Here is a 19,157-nt window from a genome sequence, read left to right as displayed (position 1 = left end):
TCACCTTGGCTAAAGAGTCTTCCGTGTCTGTCTTGACCCCAAAGCGAGGGATGTTGGAGTTGGTGAGGCTGGTGCTGTGCATGAGTTTCTTCACGCCGCTGATCTGCGACATGGGCTTCTTCTTTTTCTCTTTCTCCTTCTGCGTCTGCGGCGTCGGCATCTCCACGTCATGCTGTTTGTCTGAGAGAAAACGGACGTAAACATTTATTTGACACTGACAGATGGGTCGAGGTTCGAGTGTTTCTGTGATTGATGCTTTACCTAAAAATGTATTGGAGATGAACTCCGAGACCTGGTTGCCAGATCTGCTCATCTCAGACAGATGGGTTAACTCTCTGTTCAACATCCGCTTGAACTGGACACAGATGGAAGAAAAAATGTATCAACTCCATTTTACACTTTATTTACCTGGAAACAGATCTATACATTCCCAAATAAAGCCACTGTTTGTTTAAGAAAGAAATATTAACGAATGAAAAAGCAATGTTTGTGTTTCTACATAGTAAACACTGAATAATGTAAACCAACATGCGTACACTCTCTTTATAATATTTACACGTGGCACATTTTCAATACATATGATGACAGAGCTCACATACAGTAAACCAGGTCTATGCAAAAGCACAAAAAACGTATTTGTTTTGTTAACATTTTCTTACTGCACGACCTCAACGCTTCTAAACGTTCCCCATCACAACACTGTAGACGCACATGACGCATATTCAGAATAATCCATACCTTTATATATCCCCACGACACAGATCGCAAATAATTGGCATCGGGCATTTTTGCAGAACACCAAAACGCACTAATCCAAGTCGAGAATCTCTGTAAAATCCTTTAGACGCAAATGCTTCTGTCGTCTCAGACCATAAACTGCATCACTGAAGCTGACACCGGATCAGCCGGAGGTGTGAGAGAAGTGCTGAGGCTGACAGACATGGCTTGGCTTGGTTCCTATGAGCCACGGGAAAGATGCTCGACGCCTACCCAATATGGGACTGCTCATTTAATCACTGTGACTCGGGCCAATCACAGCTCATTACTGAGAGAGAGAGAGAGAGAAGGGGGCTGGTGCGGCTGTCGTCCACTGATGGAGGATACAGGCCTGGAGATCGGGGCTGTTTTCACAGCTCACCTTGTACCTGATATAATCATACGCCTGACAGTGAGCTCAGATGACTCATAAGAGCTGGAAGACGTTCTTCCGGTGAGATCTGTATTCACTCACATCCACAGTTCAACATACTGTATTGACAACACCGCTACATCATCCCAAAACCATTTAGTGCTTCAGAAAAATACAGTTTTCAAATATCGCATTCAAATATTTAGCACCATTAAAAATAATAATTAGGGCTGCACAAAACATCATGAAATGATTTATATCAAAATGGTTTATTTTTGATCCCCTATGACGCCACAATGTAACACATTTTTTTTAAAGTTGTCTTTCGCTTACATTTTTACTGTTTCTTAATGAAGTTTAACGTGTTAAATATATATATATACATATATATTTATAAATGTAGACATGGGTCAAAGACGTTAAGTTGTACCCATTTAAAGAAATTAACAAAAGTGATTTAAAGTTTATAGAAAGCACATTAAATGTAAGTAATATCTCTACTTTATGGTTAAGCTTTTGGAGAACATTGTGACATTGTCATTAGTGTAACACAATATTAATGTACGAATTCAAACAACATGCTTATTCTGACTTGTATATTAAAATATATAAAAGAATAAGGAAGCGTGTTGAATTTTATTGTGCTTTAAATGAGTAAAAGCTTCTTATTGAAAAATTGGCAAAACCTATGATAGTGGCACATAAAAAAAGTAAAATCAAACGTAATCAGCATATTTTAATTTGTCATAAATAGATTTTTATTGTAAATATGACTGACAAGATTGCTACACTGAATGACATTTTAGGGGCGTCTTCTGTAAATCAGGGAGAAATGTGTTCAGAAAAAAATGCTTTTAATTTAAACAGAAAACTTTTACATTTTTACAACAACAATTTTTAGCAGTATTACCCTTATTGTTTTTATGCTAAAACCCTTTTTCGTTCTTGACCCAAATTTCTGCTCAAAATGTACTCGAGCTAAATAAACACTTAAAAGTGTTTGCAATCATTAGCACCACAGAACTGTACAAGAACTATAAAAATGTGTTGCACTGCAAGATCGGAAAGCAGGAGTATTAAAACATGTATTGCTCATCAAAACTCTCAAATTAAAGATGACCGACTGAAGATGTCTGTGAACTGAAGTCTGGGGGTTTGAATTGAACACAGCATCATTCACATGCAGATGGATGAAGCTTTCGTGTGAGGACCAGGCCCGGACATTTGTTAAGTTTGTGTTTATGTTTTATGGCCTGCAGTCTCTTTTACTTCCATGTTTATTGTTTGTTTCATTTGTTTAAAGTTTGTACAATGTTCGCCGGTTCCCGCCTCCTTCCTTCCCTTTTATTGAACCTTGTTACAATGTTCTCATTTGAAAGACAAATGACAGATCGGTGCTTCTTTTATCAAGGCAATAGCCGGTGGATGAATTTATTTGTGGCAAATTTGAATATGAACCCGAAGGCTCTATAATACAGAACTGATATTATCAAGATGAATATGAATACCGCAGCGCTGCTGTCTTACGTCAAAACATATCTTTATGCAAAAAGAAAATAAAGCCTGATTGTCTTTATGTCAGGGCTGTATGATATAAAAAATATGGAAATGTTGCTTAAACTGAATAGTTTCATTACTTATAGTTGAAAAGAGTGATGCTTTCTTTACATAGAAAGAAGTGCAACATGAAATATGCTGGTTATATAATGTTCAGTTTAAAAATATATCTTAAAATAAATTGATTCTACAAGCATTATTGCATTACATTCTGCATTATTTAGCAAGTTGATGCATTTTTCTCTGCGCTGTGTATTAGATGGTCATAAATGTGCCCTCAGTGAAGTTCTGTTTGAACATAAACACTTCTCTTAAAAAAGATGCTTCAAATGGTTCTTCGATGCCATAGAAAACCACAAAAGACCTTTAACATCTGAAGAACGAATGAGATGGTACTTTGAAGAACCAAAAATGGTCTTCTATGGCATCGCTGTGAAGAACCTTTAAAACTGCATACAAAATACAAAACGTCTTACAATCTGACAACCATAAACTCAAAAACATCCATCAGCAACATGCATATATTGAGAATCAGTGTATTGTTGCCTTGAAGAAGGAACAATATTGTGAAACTTTGGCATATATCACAGCGGTTCATGATATATTACAGACTGAATCTGGAGTGTGGTCGATTGTCTGAGGTCTGCGTTGAACTGATGGAAACCTCAAAGAAAAAAAACCTCATCACTACACCCCAAAATTGGCCTTGACGTCTCTCATCTCCAGCATCAGAGCTATTTATAAACATCTAATTTTTACCACCAACCTAAGCCCCACTTTTATCAAGAAAGCGTGCATTCATAACAATGCAAGACATGATACTAGATCAATCCTGAAAATAGACGTCAAAGGCTGACTACAGGGCTTATTTTCACCAGAACCTTCAGTGGAACACAAAAGAAGATATTTTTAGAAATGTCTCGGTGGTTTTGTATTTATACAATAGAAGTCAATGGAGTTCAGTGTTGGTTTTCAACGTTCTTTGAAATATCTTATTTTGTGACGTCACACAGGTTTGACACGATTGCTTTAGATTTAGATGCATAAACATACAAGAACAATGTAACTACCATTTACTTGTCACAAATAATTACAAATAAAAACTAAAAGCAAGGTTTCGAGAAATACTTTCAGGCAACTGTGACAAATTAAGGCTGTTTTTCATAAAGCGGCTCTTTACTGCAGAAACAGACCTCTGTGGTTTTCTGTGAAGTACTTGGTAAAGTCTGGCGGAGACAGAAGAGTTTAGCTGAGCTCACGCTGGACTCGTGTGGCTTTCATTAAAGCCGTCGGCATACTCTTTGAGTATCGTTCAACGTTTCGTGCTTTGCAGTCGTAGTGTCGTGGAGGACCAATGGGACGGCGGAGGTTTTACCGCAACACGCGTGCAAGATCCAAACCATTGAGAAACAGATACACCCCTCCATCCCCAACCACCCCCTCACTCCCACCACAGCACATATGTTGCATTTTAATTTTTCTGTGAGGCAGGTCCACAATTCCCAGTGTGCTCTGAGGAGGGAAAATGGGTACGTGGGTCACTAGGTAGTCTTTTCATATAGAATAATAAACGCTAAAATAAGGTAAACAACAATATTAACTGTGGCTCTTGAAACTATAAACTACTGGACATGTAAAATTGCTAAACTATCGTTGCCGGCCTTCCAAAACCCTGGGTGTCTAAATTCACTGATTTTCATTTCATTTTTATTGGTTCGATATTTGAATTTCAACGAAATCAAACCTCAGGAGTGACAAAGTCATCCAACAGCAATGTGAAGGACTGAAAGCATGACAAGACGCTTGAAAACTGTGAGAAAAATCCTGGTTACCACATAAAAAACTTTTCTAAATACATTCTAGCGAGCATGCCGGAACGAGAGCCGTGAGGGAACGGGGTGAAGACGGTGATGCGAGTGATAATGAGGAGGAGCTCCGGGAGCATTAAAGGGACGAGCGACAGGAGTGTACGACGAGAGAGGACCAGGTCTGGTCTTTACGTTATGTTTTATTATGTTTGTGTGTCCGGCAGTCGACTATCAGGGAGCTGTCGGCATTTTACTTTCGGCTTGTTGTTTATTTGTTATATTAAAAGTCTGTTTTACGTTCGAAAGGGTCCCGCCCCCTTCCTTTCTTACGTGGAACTTTGCTACATACATGTACAAATACGACTATTGAATTGCTTAAAAGTGAAAAATACAGATAATTTTTCTTCAGTTTTGCTAGAAACAATATTTTCATTTGAAATTTGGAAGAAATAAAGCACGTAGTTCACAGAATGAAACATTAACAATAATTTTACCTAAACACATACTTAGAAATAGTAAATTCTGAAAAACGTAAAATAATTTTGAAATGGTGTCCATTAATTTCACTGCTGTAAAGACTGTTAAAATCAGGAAGTATGGAGATACAAGGTTTCAGAAGAAAATCAGCAATATTAAAGCAAAACAACAACTTAAAGCATATAAGATATTAATATTATACTTTCATTTATAAACGTATTAATACAGATTAATGTTGGACAGAGCGCTATTATGTCAGCTTGTTGCTAGGCGGCTGTTACAGTAATGAATCAAATAAATCACAAAAAAGACGGATCTCCATCACTTCATTAAACTTTCATCTTAAAATATTCTGAATTAAATGCACTCGTCTTATGAGCTCATTACAGTATTTATGAAACATTTTGCTCCTAGCAAACACAAGCGTCAAATTAAACTTATCAGACGAGACACTACGTTTGAATGAGAGGCTCCGGCATGTCTGAACAAGCTCTGGTGCAACATCACATCCTTAGAATATATGACTTCAGTGTTCATACACAGAAAACAATCAAAACAATTGGATGTGATGTGAGTCAAACTGATCAAATCACATCTTAACGTGTTCAAGTTTACGCTCTGAAACTAATGCGTGTTTAGGCAGAGAGCTACAAAGATGCTGTTATGTTTGCTAGTAACCCTCATTAACCTTTCATTGCTGAATGCGTGTGTGTGTGTGTGTGTCGTCTGCACCCGCTCTCAGCCCACTGCAGGGCTCAATTTGTCTGCATCTCCATGGCGACTGCAAGCATGCGGGATCCTGCACTAGCCTGTTTGTCTGCGCTGTTACAGGGAGGGTGTGTTGTTGCCCCGTGTGTGTGTAGGTATTCGTTCATCAGTATGCAGCGTGGCAGGCCTATGCCGGTTATTCAGGAGCATGCTCAGTACATTCAAAAACAAACCATAAAACAGGCGGGTGAGAGAGAGGGGCCGTGAAGGAGCGGTGGATTCTGATTGGTCTGATCATACCTCAGTGAGACGCATCATGATGAGTGTTATCTCATAGACACAATGGTGACGCAAATCAAGCGGCTGCTTAGAAGTTAACCGCTGGGTTCCTTAAAGGCGAGGTGTGTGTCCAGCAAATGTTCATTTAAGCGTGTTATCTGATGACAATGACGGTATGAAACACAGACCGATTCAAGTGTGAAAATATTTTCTGTAAGTGTTACATCTACTACATTTAGAAACCCTTATGTCATTTAAAACCTGAACATGACAAGCGCTGCTTACATTTCTTGACGAAAAGCACAAATCTTGTTTAACTTACATATAAAGAGAATTCAGACTAGCACACTCGTGTTTTTGAAAGTCAAGGTCACGTTCACGCTGAAGTTTCTAGGGTCGTAACCAGCTTATCCTTGGATAAACAGAGCTCATCCTGTGTATTCAGCAATAAAAGATGACGTTGACGTTATTTAAATCATAGTAAACATAGTTTATGTAACAGGTGCCTGCAGATGCCCTACTGACCACACATCACACCCGTAAGCAAAATCAAATGATATATGTAAACAGTCATTGTATAAAGCGACATTGCCCAGAGATGAAATGCCTGAACCGTTGAAAGCAACAATGTTTCTATGCCAAACATCATTAAAAATTAACAGCTAAAATTCCTCATTCCGAAAATACATTGTAGGGGCGATTCACATGTTGCGTCTTAAACGAGTGGAAAATGCGAGCCGCACCGCTTTCTCTAGTCAAATGACCCGCGGCGCATTACTCTGAAAAGTTGAACTATTCTATTGACCTGTTTGCGCAAAAGACGCAAAATGTGAATCGCCCCTACGAAGGTACCGACCTGATCTATTTTCTGAAAAGATATTTCAAAAAGCCATATTGTAGATTTAAGATGTTGTACATTTTAGCATAGAAAAAAAGGAGGAAGGAACCTTTAACACCCTAGCAACAGCACAGCCACGTCCCAGCAACCACCTTAACTTGAGTTGTGCATGACAAGCTCTCAGAATTTCATTAAAAAATCTAGTTTGCAAAATAACACAAATCCAATGAAGAAACTAAATCCACAAGCGCAATGTCACACAGTCTGTTTGTGAAATATAAGACATGACCTTCATTCATATGCCCTCGCCTCTCTCACATAGACCACATGAAACCAAACAAGACTCCGCTCTGTGTTTCCCGACCCCCTCCCACAAAATCACAGAATTACAGGGAAGTTCTGATGGAGACTGCAGACCCGGGCACAGCGGCACACCACATTAAAAGACGCCTATGTAGTCATCAGCCATGCTGAACGTGATGCTCAACAGATGCCCCCCTCTCTTACAAAAATGGACCCGATGCCTCATGTCATACGAAAGCTTTTGATTTTCCATACGTGTGTGTTTATGCAGTTGTGTAGCTGCATATCATTTAAGGTGTCGTATCAGATGACCAGGGGTCACCGTGCCAGTCAATCTCGCAAGTATGTGAGACATGTGTACATCTCCCTGAAACCATAACCCCCCCGGGGAGGCCATCTTGGCTTTACTCTCCCTGATAACGTCTGAGAGGTGACAACCCTCCGCCAAATCCCACCAATTACCTGAAATCCCTCGGGCGGCCGTAATCACATTAAGTCAAGGGAAGCCCTTCGCTCAGAGGCGAGCAGCCCGGCTGTAAACCTCAGTAAGTTTAACGGTGACTCACCTTGTTTGAGGCCATCTCGCTGACGGAGTGTCGGGTCTGTACGGTCTCCAGCTGGTCCAGACACCAGTCCAGCTCCTCCAGGGTCTCGGTGGCCAGCTTCTGGAAGGCCTCCTCTGGAGGGAGACAGGGTAGGGGATGGTCAGTTTTGAGACGTTTGACCGGGCTAGCCGAGGCTTCCCGAACTTCGTCCACGTCGTAGACGGCCATGTTGGGATGGACACATGGGTGACTCTTCATGGTGCGCTGAAAAGACCACTCCTATGAGGAAAAACAGGGCTAGAGGGTCAAATAAGAGCCCCTTGAAAAAAGCGTCCGTTATCTCCCAGGCCGGTCGACGGTGGTGGTGGAGAGCAGGAGGGACAATTAACGGAGTTACATCTCTGTCTGTCTGGCTACGCAGGGCTCCTGGTGCGGAGCCCCATGCTCCTATGAAACAAAAGACACACACATACAAGCACAGAGATTCCCTTCTCGGTCTGCTTTCACTGAGTCCCTAACAAAGGCACGTCTCTACATTTTACGATCTGTAGCATCCACAGGTCCATCCAGAGGTGTGCTGAACTTCAGAGGAAAAAAAGGAGGGGAACGGATGCAAAAGACCTCCGAGAGCCTCCTAGCGTCACAGCTTTATAATCCCCCCGTTGGAGATCACGAGCCCTACGTGAAGCTCTGGGCTTTGCTCAGGTTTTCTGAAGCACGAAAAAAAGCTTGCATACGGTGAGAGAGGCTCGGCTACACAGACATGACACAGGAGGCATTGCTTTACCCAAACATGAGTGGCTTCCTGTGAAACCACAAACCTACAGAGCTGAAGAGCACGACGCAGTGAGAGCTGTAAGATCCGGAGCGGAGCCCTGGACGGGAGCCGGGGATCCTTGCAGACTTCACTGATGTCAGCAAAACATGTACTGATCTCTGCACATGCTAACATGAAGAACTATTTGTTTTTCAATCCCAGTAATCCCTGCTGCAAATGGACATTTTACGGTGTTATAGCTTATTTTCTGTAAAGTTGCTTTGCAGATAGTTATTTGAGTTTTTATGAGTTTTATTTGTCGTTTTATTCATATTCTGAATGAACTTTTATTTTTTAAGTTTTATTTTGTATGAATTTTGTTATGTGCCTTTGTTATTTTCTTATTTTAAATATAAAGCTCCATAGAAGGAAACGTTTTTAGTTTTTGCTTTTAAAATTCTTAAAAATATATATTTTTATGACACACAGATTTTTGAGTTGGAGATCTGCTTGTTCATGTCCCAAGATGCTCCCGGGGGAGTGTTTACTTTATTTGTACACCACACATTCACAGAGATGTGCTCCAAGAAGACGTGACAGTGAAAACGCAGTCGTGGATTCCTTCTTTTTTTTTTTAAATCCAGGATTATATGACAGGCTGTGTCTTTTAAACAGAATAACACAACGGTAAGATAAACTTAAATCATTTAAATCAAGCCACGTGTGTGACAATCACAACACACACTCCGGCAGTCACTGTTGTTATGAGGCAACGTCTGGAGCGACACGCCGGGTTAATGTGACATGCAGCGTTTATTCGACCTCTGACTAAACGCGCTCTACACGCACTGGTGTAATAATGCGACAAACAACAAATGAATGCAGAAAAAGACAGAGGATGAACGTGGGGTTTATAAAGGAAATGTAGTGAGAGAATCACATCATGCGTTGGTTCACTGCCCAACCCCCATTTCTTTTGGCCTCTCAAACGGCTGTCCAATCACTCAGAGGAGATTTCAAGAGCAGGGGTCCACTATCCTCGCTGACAACATCTCCTATGACGTCAATGGCATTCTTCTCGTGTTCAGTGCGACACCAGAGGCCGGCCCCTCAGAAAAGGCTGTGACTGAGAGAAGAGTAGGACTGCACGCAAACTCTGGAGCGGACTCTCACCAGAGGGATCTGACCTGCTCAATTCATCACATACAGGAGTGTAACAAAACAATCTTTTGATTCACAGGTGCTGTGTCCAAAATGCTTAAATAATTATGTATGTTAAACTCAAATGCAGATCCATCATCTCACATTTATCTAGTACAGGTGTTGGCCCAAACAAAACGACCGCCTCCGTGTTAAGTGTCGCACTTCACATAAATCCCTCTCGACCAGCACCTGGCACTGTTAAGATGCCAAACGGTTTCTGAGAAAGCCTCAGTTCCTCTCTTCAGCGGGTCAGTGGGAAATCAAAGCCCTGAGCTGACGCAAATGATGCACCAGACAGCGGTTAAAACCGAGTCGTTCTTACAAAACGATGCCTTCATCTTTCAGTCGTCGCACTACCCTGGCACGCTTATGCCATCCGCCGTCAGGTTGCCGGGCAACACGGTGGGATCATTAGAAAGCAAGAGGCAAGACCTCTGTGTTTTAAACAGCTGCTAAATATAGCAAAAGCTGATAATGATCTGAAGCGGTCTGTATCAGCAGGTGTCATCGAGGTAACTGCTACATTGATCCGGGGTGAAAATGACTCCCCGTCAATAAAGGTGATGCCACCTTTACCGGCTGTGGCTGCATGTCTGCTACATGCATAATTGGGAATGCGACAGCATTGAAGACCGTAATGGCGAGTGTCGTGATTGACAGGCTCATCTCGAGAGCCTCGTGGTCCGAGAGCCCGTCTCTGGATGAGCATGAAAGCATGATGTCGCGTGTACTCAGGTATCATGTCGGTTTGTTGAGCTACCAGCTGCGCTGCATCTATTATGATTTTGAGTAGGAGGTGAAACATTTCTTTTCCTAAAACATTTAAAACCTTCTAACGCACACTTCAGATCTAGTCAGAATTAAATATCATTAAAGCATTATTCACAACAGAAGCTTAAAATATAGGTGTTGTGTCTCTCTCTAGAGGTTAAATGATGCCATGACACGCCAGCCCAAGATCATGCAATCATTACTTCTCCATCTCAATTGTTTCTCCTGAAAAGCAGCAAAATCACATGTAGAGAAAGAAGACTCTAAGATGTTGCTCTTGAGGTAAAACAAAACGGTAATCTCACACACGTCTCAAAGCCAAAATCCACAAATGCAATCAGTCAGACACATGACATCTCAATATGAACTCAACTGTGAGAGTAAGATCAAACAAGTTGATAGAACAGAAGAATGTCAAAGATATATTATAGACGGATCATGAAATCATTCATTGAACGTGAAATTGGATTCTGGGAAGATGTATTTGAATAGTCTCACCTGTAAAGGAGGTCTTTGTGAGTGGTGGCTGACACATGGGGGACCGTCTGGAAAATTTACAATAAAAATCAAAAAGTGTTGTAGACTTTAGTCAAAGTGTTATTTCCAGCTGAATACACCACTTCGGTTTCCACATGGCCTATCAAACTTGTAAAGGATTTTTTTTTCTGAACTCACTTGTTAGTCGTTCTGTCTTGCTGCAGGTTGGTTAACGCTGCAAAGTTATTCCGTACCGTCCGCAAACTAGCCAGCACCTTTGAGAGCAAACCACAGAGTGTAAATAACATTCTCTGTCCTTTTCATTTAAAATAAAAGACTGTGTCAAAACGTTTAGAGTTAATATTAACATCAAAATAAATCAATATTTCATCAAAATATCATCCAGAATTGGATGAGATGTTTTCATAAAATCGCCCTAAACCGCTTCCCGTGTCACTGACCTGTGCAAACGGCGTGACGATGAGGTCATCGCCATGACTGCAAGAAAAAATACATGACATCAGCAGACACCACGTCATTTCACACCATTGTAATACAACTTTCTCTAAACGTCAAACACGTGACTGTAATGTTGCATGCAATTGTCAACAAATGAACCATATCTTCAGGGAACTGGAGATTCTTCGCATATACTGATAAAATAATCACAGAAACATTGAGGAAGATGATAGAAGTTTAATCCTCCTAAAGGATGAAGATATGGTTCGTCTGAGTGACAAGAAACAAGGCAGGGACACGCTTGCAATCATGTACTGCATTTAATGCAAGTGAACATTAACTTCTAGCACTGTATGTGAGGAGGATCATGAACGTTCGTTCAACGTTTATCAGCAGATCAACTGCACAACATCTTATTCAAACTTGGAAAGCATCTGAAAGAGGTATGCTAATGCATTTCATTTCACAAAAACATTCATGACACAACAATGACGATTACAATAATGTTCAAAATATAAAGAAAAGAAACAAATGCATTAAATAAATACAAATTCATTTGTTAGCCACATGAGATTTATATAACACAATAAAACACTAATGTTTCCAGCACAAGAGAAACCCAAAGTTTAAAGTCCCTGTGAAACGGATGTTGCGACTGTTTTTGCTTCCGTATTCCGAGTGACATGGAGAAAAGTGGGCGTGGACGTGGCTTTCGTCTTTCTCTGCAATTTGATTGGATTTTTAAAAACACATTATCTGGTTCTTATGATACCAACAAATACTGCTGATTCTCTTTTTTTGAGTGTTTGTATTTCTTGCTAAAGTGCTAGAATATATAATCTGTGTTTGTAACAAATGTTTCAAACATGCCTATGATGCTCTCTTATGTTATGTTTCTCATTATCTTCACTTTTTTTATCTGGTGTAAAATACAACCCAAACTTTTTAAGTATGAATCTGTCAAAGCTGTGGCATTGACACTCAACATCCGTTTAAACTAAAACTATTCTCATGTGCATGCTAGAAATACAGTTAGCGCAGGGTTGTGGAGACACGAAAAGCAGGGCATCGAGCATGCGTGGGATGGACGGAGGTCCTGTTAGTTGTATTGCTGGGGGGTTACAGCGGGGGGGAGGGGTTGGCGTGGGTGAGTGGTCTCCAAGAGGGCACCGAAATGCAACATACCCTCTCCGCAAGTCATTCGGCTGGCTAAAAAAGCGTCCGATTTCACGCCCAGCCTGTGTCCGTCTCAGCACGTGGGTCTCGCTGAGGCTCCTGCGGTTTAACATGATGCTGTGCGTCTGTGGGTTCATGTGTGCATGCGCGTGCGTGTACGCATGGCGAGTTCCTTCACCACGCTGACATGAGCATTGAGGAATAAGAAGGTCATCGGCAGGCGTGTGTTGCACGTCCAACAGTAGCGGTGTGGAATGTGTCGCAAACGGAGCGCGCTAAACATAGCATTAGGCTGCGACTGCAACCTGCTGCTGTTTCACAACTGCAATAACTACACTAATAAAACCATATCACTTTTACTTCGAAAATCTTTTCCAAACTATTGCTAGAAGTTCTATTAATGTGGAAACAGACAAAACACGTATGCATGGCTAGGTCAGGTGTGTGAACTTTTTATCAAAGCCTCAGTTGATGTGTTTATGCTTAACATGCGTACATTTTGTAAAATCTTTGTAATAATGACACCTGTGTCATATTCCTAAATAGTTAGTTTCAGGTCTTACTGATGTCCAAATCCAACAACAAATGAAACTACACACAAAAAGGTAAAACTTTAAATTTTAACGAATAACTTATGTTAATAAATGAGAGTTTATTGTAAAGTGTTATCCGTAAAGGGTCGCGGGACTTTCTGCGAACGACTGAATCTGTTAATTGAAAGAACCATCTGAACAAAACGACTCACTATAACGAATCCGATTCACCAATACTAATGCCTGTAGTGTAAACTTAAGTATTTGATACTGTAATGGATCTAAAGAGTAATAAACTATCAAACAAACTACACAAGCAGCTGATATCAGGAACTGCTGTGATATTTCCTGCCATTCCAGCCAGAGAATAGATTATCTACCAGAATAAAATGAAAACGTGCGTCTGCCGGCCCTCCCGGGACTCTACATAATGCATGAGCCGGTGCAGGGTTACATAGAGAAACGTCTTCAACTTACAGACATCAGGAAGTGAATTTATCTGACAATTCCCTGCCATACTGTCCATCACCGTACCATTCACAGACGCTTGGCCCTTTTAATGTTATTATAGATGCTATAACAAAAGTCTAGTGAGCTACCGGCCAAACTCTTAAGCAGAATCCCACAATGCATTGCCACAAGCTTTGGAAAATTATAATTGAGGGACGAAAAAGGGCTTAGAATTCAGTTGTCATTTTAGGTATTCATAAAATATATTTTATAATACAAGAACTACTCTAAATAAAATGAAAATCAAACAGTTACGTCTGTATCATCCTAAGGCAGTGATTTCAAAACAATTGAAGTATGTTATCTCTGGTGTATAAACAGCACAATACTCTTATCTATGTTAATGATTATTATGATATAATATTGTACAACATATGCTGTATAAATAAAGTTGTGTGACTGTAGTCCATGTGTGTGAGGTCAGAGAGAGGAGGTACACAGATTAGGTACATCATTGACTCATTGACAAAAGTTCGGGAAATTCTTTTTACACGGTATCATCGGCGCCATGACTGCAACTTGCAACCCGACTAACCTTGCAATTTTACTTACCTTGACTTTGTGTCAAATAGTTATTTTTTATCTATTGAGGAAAAGGATGCCATAGAATAACCAGTTGTCACCTCTAGAGTAATTACTGTTGTCGCATGCAATGCAGGATCATGGCAAAAATGGAGACAAATGCATACACACGGTCATTTTGACACACGTCCAAGCCATGTTACAGCAATCCCAGGCATATCATCATTCGAATGCTGACGTCCCTCTCAACGTGCCCTCCCTACGCTCTAACAACACGCAAGGTTTTAATGCCCAGAATGAACTTGAGTTCATCCAAAAACACAATGTGTGTGAAGTTCACATGAATTTGCTCATCATTCTGTGCATTAAACGGTGAGGGGGGGGTGTGAGGGTGGCAGCTTCTAAATGCATGTGAGACCGTCATGTCTGCAGGTGAAGCGAGGAGGTGATGCATATTAGACAAGCAAGAGCATTCCTTGAGGAAGAGCAAGGCCAGGAGCTGCCGTCAGAACCAGAACTTACTTTCCACTAATAACCGGCTCAGATCTCCGAGAGACCAGACCAGGTCTCTGCAGGTGGTTATTCCTATCAATAAGGACACAGTTTGTAAGACAGACACACACGCACACATACAGAGAGAAGGCATCACACACAGACGGCAAGTGTTTGTGGGCTTATGATCTTCATAAAGAGGTCAACAAACCACTAAACAGGTATTTGTCAGATGTGGACCGAAAGACGTCTAACACCGTGTCTACACGGGACGCCACAGGCGCGACGCGACATGACAACCTGCTTGATCTTAATGGGTTTGTCGCATGGTGCCGTTCCGCATCCAGTGTTGACAGAATTCTTTATTATATGGACTCTAATGAGTTTCTAATTCTTTTGTCGGGTCGCTCCAGTCGCGTCCGGTGTAGACACGGTGTTAGAATGATGTGCCACGTTAATGGACTAGTTCACACTAAAAACCAAAATCCCCAAACCCGTAGGACGTTCTCTCTTTGAGGAAACAAATGCTGCAGAATGTCAAGAGTGATTTGTCACAAACAGGACAAACAAAAACATAGACTTCACGCACAATTCATGTTTTTGTCCTTTTTGGAGCTCTAGGCGTCTTGACATTTTGCAAGGTATCTTTCTAAATTTTCCACAGAAAAATTAAAGAAATTCACACAGGTTTGTAAGATTTTTCTAAACAATGTGAGACTTGAAAAAAGATTTCTCACTTTTGATAAACAATCCCTTTAATTTAGAAACAAAAAAAATTTTTTTCTCAGCCAAACAGCCAAATCGGAGTTTTGCGAAATTATCTGTATAGATATACCGCCTTTGAAAGAAAGATCACCTATGGCATTACTATAAAAATGGTTGTGTGTCTATAAAAGACCTTGTTCCTCTCATTGTGGCAGTGTAGAAGAGAGAGAAAACAGACAGATAGAGATTGATAAGCGTGAGGTCATATGACAAACACAAGTGCTGGGAACCACACATACAGTCAAACGACCGTGAAATAGGGTGCGACATGTCTTTGAGGTTCAAAACGGACAGCTTTCAGCAAATGGAAATGAAAACTGTATCAAAACTACACTCAAAACATGAATGATCTTCACCCTGTGTATGTGTGAGAAAACATGACCGCATGAAACACAATTTATATTTCGTACCCGAAGCAGAAGCTGAGCATTATGGGAGAATGAACGCTATGGCTTCAAGCACTCACATGTCACTGGCGATGGAGGAGTTTCTGGACATGGACTTTGGCGACAGGTCATAGTCGCTGTCGGAACGGTAGAGGAACGACTCCCTCCGCTGGCTGTGCACGAAATTGGCAGAAATGACCAGGCCTGACCCCGGACTCGTCATGGGATCCAGGGGACTCCGTCCTGATGATGTGCCATTGTCCACGTCAAAGCTGCAAAAACAAGTACAACGATGAGTAAAGTCTTCATGTAAGCATTTAAATCACTTTCTATCATTTCACAGAACCTTAAATAGCATGCAGGGGGCACTAACTATCTCAAAGACGTACCATGGTTCTGAACACATGGGGATAGCCTTATCTAAACCGTAAAGCCGCTTATCCAAATGACCCAACACTATCAGATACATGAGGGGTTTCCCTCTCAGTGACGTCTAGCGTGCAGGTGTTCACAGTAACCAGGGTGTCATTGTAAACTCGGCCCTCGTGTCAGTGTCAGGTCCTTTCTGTTAAGAGGCTGTTAGATAATCACGACATCACCGGCGATGAAGCCTTTAGCGATTCATCTGGCGACCCACGTCTCCAGCGACTCTTTTAACGATTTCCTAGAAAGCTGGACAGATCTTTAAAACAGAGAAACTAGTCTCTTGAGATTTGTGCTGGTTTCAGACAACGCACACCTGAAATGATGCCACGTGTACGGGGCGCTCTCAATTTACAAGAAGAGAAGAGTCGGTCCACAGACTACAAAGAAAATAAGAAGAAACAATGATGCAGAAGTTTCAGGAGTGTTCAGGATTCAGACAATGATAAATGACATTCTCTAATCCTGAAGCGCACGCACAAATTCCTCTCCTAAAAAGGACACGTGCCGTCAGCTCGGTGACAATCTAATGCACCTTGTCTGTGTAATACAATCCAGACCGTCGTGTTTACATGATATGTGCGAATAAGAAACTGCAGATCGTCAAACCTTTTTTTTACAAACGAACTATGGACGTTCATAGTTCTCACTGCTTTTGCTACAAAGACTTTTTGGATATATAATTGCTTGGACAGAACAATTGCTCACATTGGTTGTGATTTTAGATACTGTATGTATATTGTATATGCTATTTTTGTGTTATTTTCAATGTGGGTCATTTGATCTCTGCTAAAGGTCTAACAAGAATAAAAAATGTCTCTTCCTTCCTGATTTACACTTTGCCCACTTCTGAAACGCTGTACTTGAGAAGCACAACCCGCTTCTATCTGTGAACCTGAAAGCTTCCTCTGTCTGACCTTGAGAAGAACAGTGAAGGAAGAGTGATACAGAAATCAATGACGTCCTGTTCTGCAGTCACATGATTTGTGTGTCAAACAGGCTCTCTGTGTGCACCTGTGACAACATGTATCCTCAAACATTCGCTCATTAAACATCAACAAAAAAATAAGTGTGCCCGTGTGGGACTTTCAAATGCGCAAGCATGGTGAAGAACAGTAAGTAAACCCCCAGACGTCTGGTGACGCACAACAAACGTGGCATGAGGGAGATTGGAAAGCTTTGCTATTATGGTCTCCATGGGACGTTTACTTGTTTAATGTACTTAGGTGTGATGTGGCGTAGTATATTTGTGGCTGATCGATTCGTGACCTAACAAACTCCATTAGTTTCCTTTAAAACTGAAGACATATTTCTGTACATTGGCCAAAAGAGAAACTGAGACGCTGTCTTACGCAGAATGTTATTGGCCTAATGCACTTCTGGATAAGTGTGAGAACCCACGGGTGTGTAAGGATACCCAGAGCGGATGTAGCATATTACTTCACCTCCGACTCTTAAAACCATCTCGTAATCGCTTTGAGAACACCATTAAAGCAGTCTGAAGGCCGTTGATCTCAAACTGTCAACATGTACACCGGAGATTCTCGCTTCTTCCTTACATGTCAAGGTTAAAAAATAGACATAAGATATCAAACTCGATGCAACAAATAGTATTTAATATAAGTGATGTTTTACATAAACGACATCAATAATATGTAAACATAAGCAATCAATTCTATACTCAAGGTTTCAATGAGCAACACATCAAAATGTAGGCCAGAACTTCAGCGTCTCAGGATTTGACTGGATGGATAAAAAGTAAGATTATAGTTGGGATATGATATTATTGCATTATTACATTTTTACGGGTCTTCACAACTTCACAATTCATATCAAACTACACAAAAGAAAAGTCAAAGAGGAGATTGCATTAATATCAATTTAATTTCAGACACTATCAAGATTTAACAGAGAGCAAATCGAAACGTTTACATAAATCTCATCTGTCCCAGATATTTACTGTTTCCAAAGAAAAAGAGAAAGTCTAAATGTGAAGAGATGTCAACGATGTGTCAAGTCTGCAATCACAAGTCTGCAATCAAAGTCTACACCTCCATACTCTTTATGTGTTGCTAAAATTATACTCTCATTTGATTCTCTTTGATTTCTTTTAAAGTCCCCTTGAACCGGAAGTTGCGTTAATTTTTTTACTTACGTATTTTGAGGCATTTCCGAGTGACTTAGTGAATGAGAAAAGTAGTGGGCGTGGCTTTCTTCTTTCTCCGCAATTTGATTTTTAAAAATAGAATGACCCACATTGATAAACTATTCACAATAAACGATATTGTGCAATATTTCATGAAATAAAGGCATTGTAATTTTTTATTTCACTGGGACATAAAGAGAACTACTTGGAACTAAGCTGAAACTTGAATAAAACACAACCGAGAGCTCCATCAAATCTCCTAAACTATGAAAGAGCAACATCTGACTAATAACATGTCAGCAGAAAAGTTCTGATATTATAACTTAAAATCGTATTATGCCAGGCCATCGTTACTATTACTTTAAAACGGATTATAATCTGTGCACAGTAAGATCAGGGACAGGGTCTATAAACTGTAAAAAGAACTCAGTTTACATATAAAATCACACAGGCTTTGTCATGTATTAATGTAGTGAGGGGATATTAATACCACAAAGGCACTTTCACCGTATTCACGTATGATATGTATTGCTCACACGTCCACCATCACAAACACTCTTAAAAACTCCATCATCCAACCAGCAAACCTGACACATCCCATCCGTCCCACCAGACGTCACCCCAAGAGCTTAACGTCACATGTGGGCCACATCAAAGACTTCCCGCTTTATCAAGTGAGCTGCACTCTTCTCTTTTTAAGGCGAGGAAGGTCGGCTAAGTTTGGGGTGCGCTGGCAGGGATCTGTCCACCGGGACCTCGGCTCTGAGAGGAGGGACACTCTGACGCACGCAGGCAGGGACGCAGGGCTCCTAATGGGGCCTTTCGAATTGGACTGCAAGAGGCCTGACCCCCGACTGCAGGCACGCAGACGACAATGAGTTTATTTATAAAGG

At 40.9% G+C, this 19,157-nt stretch overlaps 1 protein-coding gene across 8 annotated transcripts in view; it reads right to left on the bottom strand.

The window, feature by feature from the left end:
- Nucleotides 1-19,157, bottom strand: part of LOC306889603 (3',5'-cyclic-AMP phosphodiesterase 4D-like) — a 113,321-nt gene that overhangs the window by 7,863 nt on the left and 86,301 nt on the right. For 5 of the 8 annotated variants that reach the window (XM_079448725.1, XM_079448724.1, XM_079448728.1 and 2 more), the window contains 7 exons: nt 15,776-15,967; nt 11,314-11,350; nt 11,051-11,127; nt 10,874-10,920; nt 7,666-7,778; nt 262-355; nt 5-180 (listed from right to left, as the gene is read on the bottom strand). In XM_079448725.1, the coding sequence (XP_079304851.1) occupies nt 5-180; nt 262-355; nt 7,666-7,778; nt 10,874-10,920; nt 11,051-11,127; nt 11,314-11,350; nt 15,776-15,967 (736 nt within the window). Of the gene's footprint in view, nt 1-4; nt 181-261; nt 356-7,665; nt 7,924-10,873; nt 10,921-11,050; nt 11,128-11,313; nt 11,351-14,574; nt 14,638-15,775; nt 15,968-19,157 lie in introns of those variants that run through there. The other 3 variants (XM_079448723.1, XM_079448726.1, XM_079448730.1) reach the window with 2 other exon arrangements.

The sequence above is a fragment of the Barbatula barbatula genome (assembly GCF_947034865.1).
Source record: "Barbatula barbatula genome assembly, chromosome: 24".
Classification (NCBI taxonomy): domain Eukaryota; kingdom Metazoa; phylum Chordata; class Actinopteri; order Cypriniformes; family Nemacheilidae; genus Barbatula; species Barbatula barbatula.
Note: the sequence above shows the minus strand (reverse complement) of the source record. Positions and strands in the feature narration are given on the sequence as shown.